Here is an 18,702-nt window from a genome sequence, read left to right on the forward strand (position 1 = left end):
TATTTTCACTGATATCTGATAGCATTTCTTTTCTTTTTTTAATGTTGGCAGCAGAACAAGTACCTGACTTTGTCAACAACCAAAATTGCACATTTTTCATATCACATTACAGTGGTCGCAGTATCTAGAAAGATCATTTTCATTCTTGACTACTTCAAGACCACAGTGGATGTAAGACCTGCCACTTGATCATTCTATCTAATGAGTTAATAAGTACATATTGTTACTACATCACAAATTTGATTTTTACAGTTTTGATAACTGTGTTTCAATATAGTTATTTCTCTTTGTAGTCCTATGTATTTTATTTTATGCATTTAAAGTATTAATCACAGAGACAGTCCGTGGATTTCACCAGAATATCAGAGGGGTACATAGCCCAAAAACTGCTAAAAATCCCAAAGGCCAGACGCAGTGGCTCACACCTGTAATCCCAGCACTTCAGGAGACCAAGGCGGGCAGATTACAAGGTCAGGAGTTCGAGATCAACCTGGCCAACATGGTGAAACCTCATTTGTACTAAAAATACAAAAAATTAGCCAGGCATGGTGGCACACACCTGTAATCCCAGCTGCTCGGGAGCCTGAGGTGGGAGAATTCCTTGAACCCAGAAGGTGGAGGTTGTAGTGAGCCGAGATTGCACCACTGCACCCCAGCCTGGGCAACAGAACAAGACTCCATCTTGAAAAAGAAAAAATCCCTGAGACAAAACTAAAGGAAAAGAATTATAGATGATGTTGAAAAACATAAACCTACAGGGCAAAAAAAAAAAAAAAAAAAAACTTGTAGACAAAATTAAAAGCTCACTAAAAACTGGGCAATATATTTGTAGTATATATTGGAAAAAGTTAAAAATCCAGAGGTGTGCAAAGCACTCAAGGGCAAATTTTTTTAAAGATAATTAACCAGTAGAAAAATGGATAAAAAATATGGATGGGAAATTTATAAAATACAAAATTAATATTTATGTGTGAAAAACCAAGTTCAACCTCACCATTTAAGCATAAATTCAAGCAACAGGGATATGACATTTTTCACCCATTAAATTGAAAATATCTGAAAATGTGTTAACTTTCATTACTATAATGAAGATGGCAAAGTAATACACACTTGTATGAATTTGGTAATAATGGAAATTTTGTAAGCTTTCTGAAGGGTAATTTGTAAATTCATATTTAAAAACCATTAAAATATGCAAACCTATTGCTCTAGTCATTTTCCTTCTGGGAGTTTATTCTAAGAAAATAATCAGAGACATGAACAAAAGTTATTTTAAAGAAAACTCAAAGCAACTTTATAAGGACAAATAGAAACAAATAGAATGAATTTTACATAAATTATTCATCTATATAATGAAATACAATGTACATATTAAAAATTAGGAAAATTAGAAAATGTTCAAGTAACATTAAGTGGAAACTCTGATTTTTTAAAAGGTGTATCTGGAATGTGATCCCAATCTGTGTGGATCTGTACACACTGTCAGGAAGACATTAACTAAAATATTAACAGTAGCTATTTTTGGATGGTAGAATTACAGTAAATTTTCTTCTTTAGATATTTTCCAAATATTATGCAATTAATAAGTTACTTTTAGGGCTGGGAATTGTGGCTCATACCTGTAATCCCAGCCCTTTGGGAGGCCGAGGTGGGCAGAACATGAAGTCAAGAGATCACAACCATCCTGGCCAACATGGTGAAACCCTGTCTCTACTAGAAAAATGCAAAAATTAGCTGGGGGTGGTGGTGTACACCTGTAATCCCAGCTACTTGGGAGTCTGAGGCAAGAGAATCGCTTGAAACCAGGAGGCGGAGGTTACAGTGAGCCAAGATCACACCACTGCACTCCAGCCTGGTGACAGAGTGAGACTCTGCCTCAAAAAAAAAAAAAAAAAAAAAAAAAAAAAAGGCACTTTTAGAATCAGAAAAAGGTGAAAGCTACTTTTAATTATTAGCCACTTTCACCAAAAATTCACTAAGCAAAATAAATTTGCAAAGAATATTAGGTGTCTAAGGCAGGATCTGAGTTCCCTTGACCAACATTGAGAGCCAACCAGCTATTCTTCTCTTGCTCCTCAAAGATCAACATGCTGCTTAACTTTCAACTGGGAGAGAACTGCCCCTGCCCAGAGGAGATTCGGGAGGAACTGTATGACTTCCATGAGGACCTTCTCATTCACTGCGGTGAGCTGCCCAGAGAAGGGCTGTGTCCAAGAAAAGTCTGTTTTTGATTCCTTCATTAGAAAGCTAGTGGGGGCTGGGGCATGGGAAGTAATTTTTGTATTTAAAATTGTAATACCGTCTTTTAAGAAGTGACTCTATCCTAACTACTTGCGTCAGAGAAGAGACAGGAAGTAACCCTGGCAGAATATATTACCAAAATTTGTTCTGCCTAGAAGAGGCTTTGCTGAGATACAGAGAGTTTGAAACAGGGTTTCTAGCAAAAGAATGAAGATAACTGATCCTTATATAAACCTCACCTAATTTATTTAAATTAGTTGGGACTCTCAGCTTCCAGGTGAGACAAGAATCTGATCCCTTTGCTTTTTAGCTACTACAAGATTGTGTGTGTGTGTTTAGTAACTTCTCCCCTTAAGGCCTCTGAGCCAGCAGTCTCTACTTGGATATATACCTACTGGTTTTAAGTGGTTCTCGTGGTTCTCGGCATTTGTGCTGCTTTTACATGGGTAGGTTTAATAAAATTTGGGTAGTATATAGTGCAAAAAGTTAAAAATATACATATTTTTAATTGTGGGTAATTGACAAGCTTTTCATTTGAAATAACTCAATGTTAACTCCTTCTACAGACTCTAGGGCTACGTCCCACAAACATTCTTCCAGAGGTTTCAACACTGTAAGAGTGTATGCAATCTAGACCCCATACACTCTTATGGAGGTTTTGGGGAATACAGATTCAAAAAACCTGTTTCAGGATTAAACTTACTTGATGTTTTCATAGACAGGAAATCACTGATTTGATTTTTAAAAAAAGAAAAACTTTCAAAAGCTGTAACAGGTAAATATTGGCAACAGGTTGCCTGTAGACTCTTTAGAAAGTTCCAGAAGGATGAGAAGCAGTTTTTTGAACGTTCTTTCTGATACCATGATGTTTTCATGTCCTGCTTTAGATTTTCACTCTGTTCTATGGCTTGCTAGGGGTTCCTTTGGAAGAAGAGAAAGAGGAGGAGGAGGACACCTCCTGGACAGGAAAACTTCGTGCCTTGGTTTACAAAATCAAAGGCCCACCCAATCCAGAGAAGGAGCAGCCGACAGAGGAGGAGGAGAGATGCCCCAGTAAGTGACATTGCCTTTTAATGACAATATTGCCAGCACTGTGCTCTTCTAAGACTTCATTAAAGTAACATTTTTTTTCTTAACAAATACCGTAAGATAGATATGGGCTGCTTGACTTCAACGAAAGCATCTGGGCAGTATTTGGTAATTGCTGGTAGTTCTGCTATGCATTTTGGCTTCTGCCTTTTTTCTGATTGAAGAAACTTAACTTTCAGACTGTTCTGAAACCTGAGGTGAATTGCTTGGTGTCTGTTCGTGCTGTCTTGTTCTACTTAGAGGTGCCTGTAAATACATTTCTGTTCTTCTTTTATGTTTTCATAGTCTTCCTCTTTTAAGCATTATTGATTCTTAACCACCATTATTTCTATCACTTCCATTTGTGGTTCCTTAGCATTGAAAATTGCCCCCAGCGAGAAAATAATAATAAAAGAGAGTTTGTAACGAAAATAGGATATGAGTTTAGGGGGGTTGTTTTGGGATTTGGGGATGATTTTTGAAAATGCAGCATTCTAGAGACTTTGACTTTCTGTTTTTCAACAATGCCAAGCTTTGTCCGGATTTCTCTCTCTAATCCTTGTGCTATAGATGACTCCTACCATTTTGACCCATGACGAGACAAGATTATAACTTGTTTTGCAGGGCTGTTAGACTGTCTCTAAGACATGAAATTTCAAGAGGAAGATTGTCTGAGTATTATATATAATCAGTCTGCTCCTTGGTATAGATTCAGCAAATTTATCAATTGTCTAAAGCAGAAGGAATTTCCCAGGTTTAATATAGTTGCTTTTTCTTTGTTTCCTATTCCTATCCATCTTGGTACACACTTTCAAATCATAGACTAGAGCAGTTGACTGTCAAGATAGGATCAGTTTGTCTGAAAACACTGCTTTGGGGTTCATACGTCTTACTGCCCTTTCTATCTTTGTCACAATATCTCTGAAGGGAGCAAATCTCACCATTTGTCAGCAGAAGTGTTGAAACCTCTGAAAGAGTTTATGGGGGACTTGGCACTGGCAACCCTTGGTATCTCCGTCAATCACTCTGGAAAGGGTGAATCTTTTGTGAGGATGTGCCAGCAGGATTCTAAAGCCACAAAAATGTGAGTTTGGACTCCCTTTGTGGTTACCGCCAAAGGAGAACTGAAAATAGGCTGAGTTGCCCAAATGTCTCCTATATCACCTGCTGAGAATCTATTTTGAAAGTAGACGCTTCATTCCAACCTTCTTTCTTACTTTTTATTTCCTGAGACAGTGTCTTGCTCTATTGCCCAGGCTGGAGTGCAGTGGTGTGAGCTCCACTCACTGCAACCTCCACCTCATGGGTTCAAGCAATTCTTCTGCTTCAGCCTCCCAAGTAGCTGGGATTACAGGCACGTGCCACCATGTCTAATTTTTTTTTTTTTTTTTTTTTTTGAGACAATGTCTCACTCTGTCACCCAGGCTGGAGTGCAGTGGCGCAATCTTGGCTCACTGCAACCTCAGTCTCCCAGGTTCAAGCAATTCTCCTGCCTCAGCCTCCCTAGTAGCTGAGACTACAGGCATATGCCATCACACCTGGCTAATTTTTTGTATTTTTAGTAGAGGAGTTTCACCATGTTAGCCAGGATGGTCTCAAACTCCTGATCTCAAGCAGTCTGCCCGCCTTGGCCTCCCAAAGTGCTGGGATTACAGGCGTAAGACACTGCAGCTGGCACTTTTTCACCTTCTTTCTACCAGAGAGTATGTCATGGCTGGGGGTCCTACCAGGTGACCATTTCATGTGAGGTAGGAGCATTCATATGAAGTCACTTGTCATCTGCCTCTGTGAAGCCTCCCCTTATGTCTGTGAACGGTGTTCAGGCACCAAGGATTGCAGTCTGCAGCACCCCACCTCAGGCCTCAGGCAGATAGAGCACATTCTGTCTGTCTTGGCAAAACACGCACACCTGAGAGGCCAGCCCATTATGAGACTGTACATGGTCACATCATGCTGCTTCCCTTCCACAGGAGAAGTTGTGAGAGGTTCATGCTTCATGTCCTAAGTGCTCTATCCTGGGATCTCAGAAATAGAGGAAATGGTCAAGGGGGTCAGGCGTGTTTGGCTTCTTTGCTTAACGTTCCAGAGACAATGAATCCTCTCACTCAAGTCTGACGTTTTAAGATAATTTCTAGAGGGTGGTTTAACAACCACCTCCCCCATAAATTGTTTTTAATATGATCAAATGGAGATAAGGTTTCTGATTGCAGAACCAGATGCATTAAAGGGTCAAAATCCCTTAAATTATTGGTGACTTTGTTCATGTTATTGCTTATCTGGTTTCTGTTACCCTTGCATTTGATCAAATAATAAAAGCGTAGATAGTGTTAGAAACATTCTAAATGAATGGGCAGTTTACCGAATGCTTCCACACACATTCACTTCCTGCTGTTCGTTGTCTACACTCCTCCATTGTATAGTTGGGGGAAGTAAGACTCAGAAGAATTAAGGGGTACTTGTTTATTTTTTCCACCCTTACCTGGTTTCAGAAAAATGTCCAGGTGTCTGATTGTCACCAGCCCAAAATACCTAAAGTGAGTCAAGCTATGACCTGAAGGCAGGTCTTCTGACTGTATTGAACGGCACTTTCCCACTGTACCATGAGGAATGGCTTTTTAAAATCACTCTTTTTATCTTGCCTACTACTACATCTTTGAGATAACTCATTATGGTGACTCAAAATCTGAACCCAATGGATTTCTGTGTTTTAACATTTAGAAGTTCACCAAACCAAAGATCTGAATGGTTTTCAGATAAGGTGGTGGTGGTCCACCCTGCAGTCCCTCCGCTATGAGCAGCTGATGTTGGCCAGAAGACCTGCGGAAAAGCCACACTTTTCTAGGAAAGAGAGGGGAACAGTGTTCTGAAACTCATACCCTGAAATCTGCTAGCTGACAGATTAAAGGGATTTGGCTAAACTAACTCCAAACCATATTGTTAATGAAAGCTGTTACAATATTATCGAAGGATCAAATGATAATGAACAAGTGAAAAAATTTAGCAATGTTAGCCACTGTTCTAAGTCACTGTTTTTTATTTTTCATACCTCCATTCAGAAAATTCCCTAGAAAATTTTTTACCTGTTCGTTCTGGCCGGTACTTCTCCAACACAGCAGTTTAAGCAGCATTTCCTTGAATGTAAATATATAGGCACTGAATTATTCTTCCAGAAGAGGCTAACCGGTTATTTCTGCTAAATTCAAAAATTAACAAAATTAAAATAACCTGTCAAATTTTGCAGATTAAAATTTGGTGCCTTGTTGATCTCTGCCACCTGCTGAATGCTTCCCCCAAGAGAGAAGGAAGCTCCCGGCTGGCATCTTGTCTCTATGCTTAGAGGCCTCATGATGACCTATTGTAATCAAGCTTTGGGTGGCATTCGATAAGAACTGAGTTGTAGTAAGAACTGAGTTGTAGTAAGAACTGAGTTGTAGTAAGAACTGAGTTGCAGGTGATTGTGGTTGAATCTATATGAAGGAGGTGAACATCCCTCTTCTGTCTTTAGCCCTATGCTAAAGGTAACACAGAATGTTACCTCTCAGAGAGCTGAGTTGGCACTCGTAACCTTGCATGGCACCTGCTCTCCCCTGCCACTCTTCTAATGAAGACCAGAACTGGAGGTGACCTTGGACCTGTCGAGCCCCAAAGCCCCTACGTGTGTTAGCTCCTGCCTGTTCACTGAACGACCTGAGAGCCCTAGACCAAAATTCTCTCCCAGCTAAATGCTGCAATGTGTTTAGTGCTGAGAAGAAGCAAACATCTATACAAAATCAGTCCTAGGCCCTCAACACAAATGCTGACATGCAAAGATAATTTAGTAGTAAGTACATCTGCAGAGCTCAGGCATATTTCTAAGCCTCTTCTCTAAATCCTCTCCCAAGAGCCTCTCCCTAAATGCACACAAACACCTTCTCCATGAAGTCTTTCAAATTCATTCACCTTTTCTCTACCCCTTCCATATTGTGGAATTTCTAATAGTGTATCTATGACTTTCCGCCTCATGTGAGGTATTTGATGATCTGTTGGTGTTACTCACTGGGTCTTAATGCAGGGAACATGTTGTACTTGTTTCTACACTCCGCTCAGTTGCACACATCTTTTTGGCATCCAACTGAATATTGGTCACTTGGGGCTCATAAAAATGAAGAAAACAGGGACCTTACAGAAATAGGAGGAAGTAGGTATGGCTAGGCAACTCAAAAGGATCATGAGGTTGGATGTGTTGGAATAAAAGTACAGAAAACATACAGTAGGTGGCCAGAGGAGGGGACTGGGAAAGTGTCCATAAAGAATGTAGATGGATGGATAAAAGAAGAAGGAAAAGACATTTGTAATGGGGAAGAAAAAAAAAAAGCTGCTTCAACAAAGTCCCGGGGCAGCAAAGTTCATGTCATATACAGGAGTGGCAACAAGTTGAGATTGGCTAAATTATAAAAAGAATAGAATGGGTCAGAATGAAAACCAAAAAAATAAAGTGGTGTCAGAATATAGAAGATCTTGAGAAATCCAGCAGCTAAACTGTATTTAAACTGTCGGCAGGCTTAGGGTGTTACTCTTTGTTGTACCCTTGTGCTTTATAACACTTGGCCTCCCAACTGTGGGGAGGGAGGGACTAACACTTACATGGTCCCACTTTGTCCTCAGCATGGTCCTGAGCACTTCCATAAATATTACCTCATGTAATTCTCACGAGAACAGTCTGCAATACACAATTTTGTTTCTGTTTTACAGTTGAAGAAACTGAAGTAGAGTCAGATTAATTCACTTGCCAAAATCACACAGAGGTGGCATAAAAATTCAAAGCTTTGTCAACCTGAATTCAATTCCCATCGCTAACACTTATGTAAAAACATCCTGCCCCCTATAGGCAATGGTTGTGAAAGGTTGTTGAGGACTAAATCATTAATTTGCTTCACAATAGTGAGATAGTTATGGCCACAGGGCTCCAGAGTTAGGCGGCCTGGTCTTAAATTCTTAAATTCTCCCAGAATTCATGATATCCAGGAGACAGAGCATGAGACAGCTTCTCTGTGCCTCGGTTTTCTCATCTATAAAATGGGCATGTCATATACGTTTTTACCTCATTGGGCTGATATAAGCATTACATTAGTTAATGTATGCAGATTGCTTAAATGTGTGCTTGGCACATGGTAAGTGCTTAATTTTAACTATTTTTTGGCTGTTGTTTGTTGATTACCTGCCATATTAGGCACAAATCAAACTGCTTTAGCAAGACCATGGTCTTTTAATTAATGATTTAGCATTTGCCAGCTTTGTATAGCCATTGCCCACAGCAGGGAGACATTGGGAACAGGGGTGCGGAAGGATTTTATCCCAGTGCTCTGGGTGAGAGATTCTGAGGCCTTGAATAAGGATGCTGTGGTAGGCAGGATAATGGCCCCCAAAGACATCCATATCTCAATTCCTAGAACCTGTGGATATGTTAGGTTACATGGAAAAAAAAATAGATTGCAGATGGAATTAAGATTGCTAACCAGGAAATCTGGATTATTGGAGTTGACCCAAAGTAATCACAATGGTTCTTAAAAGTGAGACAGTGTGACGGAAGAGAGCCAGACGTATGCAACACGAGACGAGGGTGGCTTAAATTTCCTGAAGGAAGGGGACATGAGCCAATGAATGTATGCGTCCTCTAGAAAGCAAAAAAGGCAAAGAAGTGGATTGTCTCCTGGAGCCTTCAAGAAGGACCGTACCTTCTCACACCTTGATTTTAGTTCAGGTCTGGATGAGACTTCCGATCTATAGAATCATAGGATAGGAGAGTTCTGTTGTTATAAGCGCCTAAGTTTGTGCCAATTTGTCACAGTGGCAATAGAAAAGGTGGTGACAACAAAAAGTGTTTTCTAGGTGGCAGACATGTTAGAGGTAGGGTTGCCGCATCTTGGTACCCAATTAGGAATGTGAAGTTCTAAAGAAGAAGGAGAAGGAGAAGGAGACGGCATGAAAGAAAGCATTATGGATTGCTGAGAGATGGGCAAGTGCATAGCAGACATGCAGATAGGATAAGGGATTAGGGGCAGAACTTTACCTCTGTTCGGCTCCATAGAGGTTGCAAGAAGATTTTCCACGCAGTCTCATTGGCCTTGATACCCTGCATGGCAAACAAAACAGGCATCGTTAGTCCTAGCTTAGAGATGAGGAAATGGGGAATCCGAGGCGTTAAGCAACTTGCCTACCTCATGGGTAGCAAAGCAGGCATAAAAACTCATTGTATTGGGCTCCTGGCATGGTGCTTCAGAGTAATAGATGGTGAAGTATTCTGGGTCCTGTTTAATGAGTCAGCGTCAGGCCCTCTCTTTTGATAGCCTGTGCTTTAGTGATGGGGAAGATAGCTTGGTTTTCAGGAGAGAGAAAGTCACGCATTTAGTCAGTAGCTACTTTGTGCCCAGTATGTCCTTGGCATTTCACCTTACTTCATTTGATTTTATCCTCGAAACAAGTAGAGTGACCTCTAGGCTCCCATTTTATGCACTTGCCAACTAAGCCTGAGGATAGAAAAATAATTTGAACAAAGTCTTGCAACAAGTTAAAAAAGCAAAAAGGCCAAGATCTGAATTGCATTCCATATCCCAGACACACACTCTTTCCAGAGCACTGTGCAGGGATGCCTGGAAAGGGGGCTGTGGGGGTGGAGAGAGGGGCATAGGGAAGCATGGATGCTTATGGTACATGGCCAGTAGCCACTTATCACAATCACTTATTCTCTATATTGAAACTAAAGAGCAATTCGGATACTTTCCCAGCTGAGTGAAGAAAAAGGCCCCAGGTCCCTGAGTCCTTCGCTGTGCCATCACTGCCTCGTCTTTATTTCAGAGGCATCCCTCCCTAATGCATCAACAAACGCCCTCTGTCCTCACTGTGCTCTTTTTCCTGTCATCATCATCATCGGTCATTTAATCGCCTACATGTATTGAGAAAATGATTATGAGGCTGGTTGACAGATTTCAAAAACAGGCTAATTATCTTCATCTGATGGATGAAACCCTGTGGGGCTCTGGAGGAGGACTGTCAGAATCAGGCTGCAGGCACAGTCTCACTGGTGGCTTGCAGGGCTGCCTCTGGCAGGATGGGTATCCACCTGGCTAGAGAAACAGTCCTGGGAGTGAAGCAGTTGCTTCTACACTTGTCTCCATCTTTATAGACGTGGAGGCTCTGATCAAGATAGAAAACCACAGACAGAGGGAAATTTAGGAACAGATTTAGCAGAAATATACACCTGTCGTGAGCCTATCTAGACACAGCCTGTCCGGAGAGCCAAGCTCTGTGGGCCAGTATGACTACAGCAGTTTTGTAGGATTCACAGCCAGTCGTGGGTACGGTCCATATCTGCCGCACCTCCTCCTCGACAGCACTCACTACCACCTATTTGTAGGAACCTAGTTTTGTTTATTCAGTAGAAGCACTGCTTTGCCTAACTAAACCATAAAGTGAGGCTATGGTTAAGAAGGGCCATCATTGTTGGGGAAATTCGGTCCCTGTCACACCTGTCTTGTCTGTTTTTACATGGTACTTGTGAGGATTAAATGATCATTCAGGCACAGTAATTAAGTCTGACACAGAAAGCTGTTAGTAAATGTTGGCTATATTATTTGATAAGGTTTGGCTCTGTATCCCCACCCAAATCTCATGTCAAATTGTAATCCCCATGCGTTGAAGGAGGGGCCTAGTGGAAGATGATTGAATCATGGGGGCGGGACTTCCCCCCATGCTGTTCTCATAATAGAGCTCAACAAGATCTGGTTGTTTGAAAGTGTGTAGCATTTCCCCCTTCTCCACACTCTTTCTCTCCTGCTTTGCCATGATAAGACATGCTTGCATCCCCTTTGCCTTCCACCACAGTTGTAAGTTTCCTGAGGCCTCCCAGCCATGCTTTCTGTACAGCCTACAGAACTGTGAGTCAATTAAACCTCTCTTCTTTAAAAATTATGCAACCTCTTCATAGTTCTCTGCTTATGGTAAAATATATATATATATATATATATATATATATATATATATATATATATGCAATATCATGTAGTTCTTTATAGCAGTATGAGGATGGACTAATACATTATGATAATGAGAGGTGGGGTGTTCTAGAAGGCACTTTGAACTTTTATTCTTCAGCCAAGGAAGCCAATATAGAAAGATACAAGTGTACATACCCAAAAATCAGATAACAGACCTCGGATGTGTCCTGCTGCTTGCTGTGGAGCCTGGGCCAGCCCCATACCATCACAGGCCTCAAGGGGTCTGACAGCCAGTACCTGTTCATGTGCCCTGATAACACGCTGTAAACAGAGCAGTTCATTCTTATCACCCGAGAACAGTGCTCCAGGTCATCTTCACAGGTTTTCCCTTTCACTATAAAGAGCCTTACAACTTTATTCTGAATAGTCAACAGCATCCTTATTCTAGCAAAATAAGGCCAAAATGGTACCTACTGCACAGAGAAATTTGCATGATGCATTCTCAGAAAATCCTCTTGAAGTCCAGAGATTTAACTTTTCCCTGACCTTCTCCGCTAATAAGTAGTAGATATTTGACTACTTTGTAATTCAGACCAGACTCTTGGTCTAGGGGAAGCTCTAGGGCACAGAGCACAGAGGACATGAGTTTTCCCCGGTAAATCTTCCCAGCTAAATCTAGACGGTGTTATTGCACCACCTAACCCCTGACACAGGTAGCTTCGTTTCTCTGCCAGCAATCAGGACAGTCATCAAAAAGGTCATCAAGTTGCCACAGCTCATCTCCTTGATGTAAATGATTAGTAATGTACAGTGATGCTTTGATAATGGCCAGTTACTCACCACAGTCAGTAACCACTGGAATCTTGAGATTTTGTTTCTTCATCCTCAGGTTTTGCTATTAGGAAAAGTAATCTGGCTACCATCAAAATAGGGCATTAAAATGTGGTGGTAAAATTCTTGATGCTCATTAATTTAACCCAATGAAGCCAAAGGCTTTCATTTGCCATTTTAGTAAATTGGCACAACGCTTTCAAGAGCTCTGTGGGTGAGATAGGAATAGAATCTTGGAATATTAATCCATAAGTGACTTGACTTCGTAGAAGTGCACAGATACACAGAGAGGCAGGGTGACTTGCCCAAGGTCACATAGCCAGAGCTAGAACAAAGGATTCATTCCTTGCCCAGTTCTCTTGTTGCCATACCACACTTATATTCATTTTCTTCAACATAAATTTTATATTGCTAATTTCATTTTATTGGTGAAGAAATGAAGGCTCTGGGAAAATGAGTAATCTGCCCAGCTGAGAGTCTGAAAAAGAACTAAATCTTTATGATTTGGGGGATTTTATTTCAGAATCAATGTTATGGTTTATTAAGAGAGCATCATCTAGACAGTACAATGTAAATTTAAAGCACTGATAAAGATAACTATTTTTCTGAGTTTTATGCACCTATTAAAAGTAAGTAACTCTAAGATGGTCAAGTAGCTGTGCTTAGATTCCAGCAGCATGAGTCGAAATCCAAGCCCTTACATTCAGGAATTGATTGTAATATTAGGCAAGTTTCTTAACTTCTATATGTTGCAGCTCCTCTGTATGAAACATGAGAATAATACTAGCTCCCATCCTGGGGGATGGGGCTAGGGAATATAAGGATTAAATAAAATAGTGCTCAGCTTGATGTCCTGGTACTTGGAAGTGTGTGTACCTCAGCTTCTGAAATGAGTATACAAAGCATAGTTTATAAGAACTTCATCTCCACATTTATCTTTTCAGATGCTTTCAGCAAACAAGCAACAGGAAGCTCAACTCAGTAGAATAGCCATTAATGGATTTCATTGACTGACAACCTGTGAGTTTAGCGATGGAGCCAGCCAAGGGCTGAGTTTATCCAGTGGCTCTGCTCACTCTCCAGACAGGCATCTTGGTCTTTGTTCCAGCTTTGCTTTCAGGCTGGCAGTAAGATGATGGCTGCAGTTCTGGGCCTCATATCCATGGACTACAGTGTCAAAGGGAAATGGGAGAAAGTTTATCCTGCCCTGGTATTACAAGCAAGGATCCTGAGCTCACTGTTGATTAGAAAAACTTGGTCACAGGCCAACCCATGTACCAGAGTGTGACCTAGAAAACTGAACACGCTGGCTGACTTAAGTCAACAGGGTCCTTTTTTGAAATAACTTTGGGTCATTTTTCATTCCTGAGGAGCATAGGCTCTAAGTTACAGAGGCAGAAACCTTTGTAAAATTAGGGTTCTGTTAAGAAGGAAGAAAAGAGGAGTGCTGTGTATGTGGTCAGTACTACTCATTATCCATGGTGGTTATCATTTTCAGCATTTTTAATTTACTCAGGGGTTATTGTTGAGATGCAGCCAGTTCTAGCTCGTGATTTTCAGAGCAAAAAGAAAATCTGTGTTCTAGAACCTGCAGACTGTGCTGTCTGTAATCTACACACGTTATCTAATGGTCCACAACAACTCTGCGGTATGTGCTTTCTGTGTTTAATGCCAGCTCTGGCTTCACATGAGAGCTCTGAGCCAGATGAGGCCAGACTTCAGATATATCCATAGCCCTGCAATTTACTCTAGTTGCCTCAACAAAAACATGGAAGACTGTATCTTGCTCAGGTCCCAGTTTCTGTGGGCACATTTGTCGTGGCTTTCTAACGGAGACTCTCCGGTCTGATTTACAGCTTCAGAAAAGAGTTAACCATTCACAACCCAAGACTTTCTAACAGCTGGACTAATTAGTTTTCTATTGCTGCTATAACAAATTGTCACAAACTTAATGGTACTGCAAACAACACGAATTTATTGTCTTGTAGTTCTGGAGGTCACAAGTCTACAATAGGCTAGTAGGGCTGCATTTCTTCTGGACCCTTTAGGGGAGAATATACATCTCATGCCTTTCCCAGCTTCTAGAGGCCTCCTGCATTCTTTCCCTAGTGTGTGGCCCCAGCACCATCTGTGACAGCATTACTCAGGACCTCTGCTTCTGTCATCATCTGTCCTTCTCTGACACGTTTTCCTGCTTCCCTCTTAGAAGGACTCCTACGATGACACTGAGCCCTGAATAATCTCCCCATCTCAGAATGTTTAACTTGATCGCATCTGAATAGTCTCTTCCGTGAGGTAACATATTCATAGGTTCTGGTAATCAGGACGTGGACAATTGGGGGAGGTGGAGGCACATTATTTAGCCTACTGCTTGGAGAAGGAAAGCAAAGGTCAAAACACACTTGTTCTTTATACTTGGAAATGATCTACCACCTGTTCATGCCTCCAGAGCATTTGCAGCATACCAGAAGCTGACTTTTCAATCACTTAGAATTTCAAAATAAGTGTACATCATTTAGATGCACTTCCTTATTTTTTTCCCATTGTAATGTAAGCGTTATAAATTGCTTTCTAAGTGTAACCTAAGTATAGTGCAATTTTGTTTGCTCCCTCTTCGCAAAGATGGGATGACTTTCTCTTCCAAACTGACCCAGATTTAAGAGCACTCACAAAAATACAGCGCCAGCATAGATTTGAGACCTGTAAGCTGCAGGGATGTGCTTTGCCAGTGCTTTGGCGCTACTCTTTGATAATAATAATGTACTTCGTCGCCTGATGGCCACTCGGATTATGATCTAACTTTGGGGGAGGAAATAAAAGATTCTTTCCAGACCCCTGCAGCCTAAAAATTTTAACCTGTACCATGAAAATCAGTGACCTTTCCATGAAAATAAGTGACCTTTTCTTTATGGTAGTTGGCATTGCAAAGCTGGTAATTTTACTATTTAAAAAGGAGTTACACCAACTAATCTCTAGAGAATTTCTCATAAGGTTCACACATGGTGCTCTTGGGCTCTAAAGTCAAAGGAGAAATATACAAAATAACAAGTGGAAGAGGATAAACAACAGTAAGTGATACCTGGACTCCAAGCAGATGTACTAAGGCCAGCTCAAATTTAAAGACACTGACCCTTTGTTATTATATGAGATATCTGAATAGTCCAAAAGTTAGGTAATGAGTAATTTTATTTTTTCTTTTTGAAGTATCCCTCAGGCATCAAGTCTCCCTAAACCTTATAGTGCCTTGGAAATATTTCCGTTCTGAGTTTGCCTGAACAATCATTTAAAATGCAGCTTATAGATCATATATTTGATATCATTGCCTTAATGTGACTACCCCTAATTACACTAATTGCAAAAGTGAAGTGAATTAAAATGTTAATAATAATCTCATAAATGAAGCCATTTATAATTATCAAGGAAGCCATCTGTACATGACTAGCTTCGCTAAGACATTCTGCTCAAGAGGATTTGCTTTATTTCTCATCAGAAAACATGTGCTTGGCTACATATTGTTCTTTCTTTTTCATTTTTGGAAAAAACACGATCTTATAATCCCGTGAACTGAACCATTAAGTGCGCTTGACAAGGCCTTCTTAAAATTCTGCTGAGTCAGTGCATAAAATTCCTAGAGTTGCAACAAGGTCTGCTGAGGTTTCCTAATTATGTGTGGTGGTTTTGAGTGGGGTAAAGTGGTGTGTGCACGTGCGTGTGTGTGTGCGCGCGCGTGTGTGTGAAAGAGCAAGATGGGGCATGCATTGTGGCAAATGGTAGATTTAACCCCTTCGCCTCAACATCACCTTGCTTCTGATGGCTGTCCCACTTAGAGAGTCATGTTTCCTACGAATACTGACATATTTTGTAGTCATTAAATGGTAGTATTTCCAAAGATGAACTCAGAAAAGCAACAGAAATAAAATCAGTATTTAGTTGTAACTCTTCTTAATGTCTCTATTGCTCTCTGTTTATGAAAGAGGTTCAAATATATTCACGAGAAATAAGTCCCTTTGCTCTTTGAAAATCCTACCAAAACTGTCTGCATTCCCCCGTGGATACTATATATGTACGTACACACACACGTATACAGGTACTACATGTATGAATCATCTCCCTAAGGAACATGGCATTCTAAAATAATCATAACAAAGCATATTTTTTATCAGATCGTTTTTGATATCACTCGGAAGGCCCCTCTTTTAACTTTCTGATAGAGCTTTGTCTTCCCTGCTTCTTTAGTCTCCATGTAATGGAGAGTTATGCTAGAAATATAAAAAAACTTCAGGTAAAAAAGCCATTGGAAGAAAAGAGAGATCTGAATGTTTCTCTTCTCTCGTTTCTTTTGAATGTATGTGTCACTGTAGGAGTTATGCCTTCTTAGGAATTGTATTTCCTAATTGTCCTAGACAACACAGTTTTACCCACTGTTTTATACATTATTTTTTATTAAATAATTCACATATATTACTTAGCTTCCCCAACTAGGCTGTTGTGGATAATAATTGTGTCTTGAAATAGTTTCTCATAGAGTACTTAACCTTGGGCATGAAACAGATAACCAGAAAATGCTGATCAATTAATAGATAACTTAGGAGTGTCACAACTGTAGTTAATTCAGCTACTCAGATGAAGACAGGCAGAAACCTGTGAATTAGATATGTCCTGAGTCCTTGACACTTATCAACCTCAGGGCAAAGCCTTCTGTAGTTTACAGCTCTAGCTTCCAGTATTAATAAGAGCAAAGTCATTGCTGAAGGATCAGCTAATGTGGGGCACAAATAGTTAAGTGCCTCCCCCTCCAGCCTGCAGCTTACCTTTCTCTATGCACGTGCAGAACAGGCTAAAGGAGGCCATGCAGCCTCAGCTTAATACAAGCGTGACTCCCTCCTTGCTTAGAAGGTGACTTCTTAAGCCCAAATTAAGGAGGAGGAAAGCATTAGGAGCCCTTCAGGCTAGCAGGGAGCCCTTTGGTGATGAATGCTTAATAACCGCCAGGGTCCTTGACTGCTGGGATTCAATTTTCAAAATAATGATTCTTTAATCCTCACTTTATTTCTCAATGTGAAGTGTCTTACTTTTCTTATATGAGATACTCTTCTTACATGAGATACTCACATTTAATCTCACACATACCCCGCTCTCATCCAGAAGTAAACATGGAAAGCTTCCTAAGCTGTAGCTTTCTAGGTTCGGGTCTCAGCTGCTTCATCAGAATCATGCAGCCTAATAGAATATGGTCTTAGCTGGAGGGAAAGCTCTGGTTTCCAATCATAGCCTCACTTCGTCATAGGCCCTTTTATATAAATCAGTGGTTCTCAAACCCTTTGGTCTTGGAACCCCTTTACACTGTTGGAAATTACTGAGGACCCCAAAAGCTTTACTTTATGTGGGTTATAGCTATCAATGTTTACCAGATTAAAAATTAAAATTGACAAATGTTTAAATATTTATTAATTTATTTAAACATAAAAACCTTATACATGTTACATAAAAATACTTACAGGAAAAAATATTTTTCAAAACAAAAATAACATGACATTGCTTTGCATGATTATAAATCTCTTTAATGTCTGACTTAATTGAAGGCAGCTGGATTTGTATACCTGGTTAAAGAATAGGAAGAAAAATGGCCTCAGATAAATATATAATTCGAAGCAGAGTAATATTTTTCACAGCCTTTTCCAATAATTATTGATATTCTTCTCTGAATATATGAATATCTAATACTATGTCTTAACAAGTAGTAGTTTCTGAAAAGTTAGTTGTCATCCGGAATCTGAAACCATATTAAATCGATGTTTATACTTCATTACATAAAAATTCGTTGGCCTATCCTGCACACTGAATAGATCTTTTACCTATGAATGTTTTTGTAACGTCATTCATTGATCATTGGGAGATTATTGATTCACTGAGTTAATCAGAACTTCCAAATGTTGACACATTTCACTATAAAATACTTTTTAAATCACATTTGTTAACATTGACAGCTTAATCAGAAAAGCCTTTAAGTACTGGGAAACTGTTGAACTCCCAGTGGCAGATAAACATTTTTCAAAATTCTAATTTTCACTTGAAAACTCAAATTTCATTATTGGCAATCAATACTGTCATTTGAAGTGAAAGCCTTACTTTTTTTTTCATTTTTTTAAGTCCAGTTATCAAGTTAACCATAGTGTGTCCTTCTTGACTTAAAAATGGCATTTCTTGAAATAAGCAGCTAGTTTAGCTCAAAACTCCATCGTACAAGTGCTTTTCCTCCAGAAAAACCGCTGACTTTGAAACCCAGCAGAAGCGCTTTACTTCTTTGCTTTCTGTGTACCATTCTGCCACACCGGATATTTTAAAGTTGTACGCTCAGGAGTTTATATTAATAAAATTAATAACTTTTACTGCTGCTTTCGGGACATCCTTATGTGAAACTGGGCATTTTTCTGGAAGTGTGGTGATAAAAGATACAGTTGGGTGCTGCTGACTCGATTTGTGCTAAGGGGCATGCAGTTTTACCCACCATTGCTTTTGTACCATCGTGTAATTATCAATGCAATGAAAAAGGCAAACAATATCTTGCAACGTTCATGAAAACACATTT

At 40.0% G+C, this 18,702-nt stretch overlaps 1 protein-coding gene across 11 annotated transcripts in view; it reads left to right on the forward strand.

Moving 5' to 3' along the window:
* RYR3 (ryanodine receptor 3) overlaps positions 1 to 18,702 on the forward strand; it is a 564,246-nt gene that overhangs the window by 365,056 nt on the left and 180,488 nt on the right. For all 11 annotated transcript variants that reach the window (XM_074394143.1, XM_074394150.1, XM_074394148.1 and 8 more), the window contains 2 exons: positions 2,082 to 2,184; positions 3,157 to 3,294. In XM_074394143.1, coding sequence (XP_074250244.1) covers positions 2,082 to 2,184; positions 3,157 to 3,294 — 241 coding nt within the window. The remainder of the gene's footprint in view (positions 1 to 2,081; positions 2,185 to 3,156; positions 3,295 to 18,702) is intronic.

The sequence above is a fragment of the Saimiri boliviensis genome, chromosome 2 (assembly GCF_048565385.1).
Source record: "Saimiri boliviensis isolate mSaiBol1 chromosome 2, mSaiBol1.pri, whole genome shotgun sequence".
NCBI lineage: Eukaryota > Metazoa > Chordata > Mammalia > Primates > Cebidae > Saimiri > Saimiri boliviensis.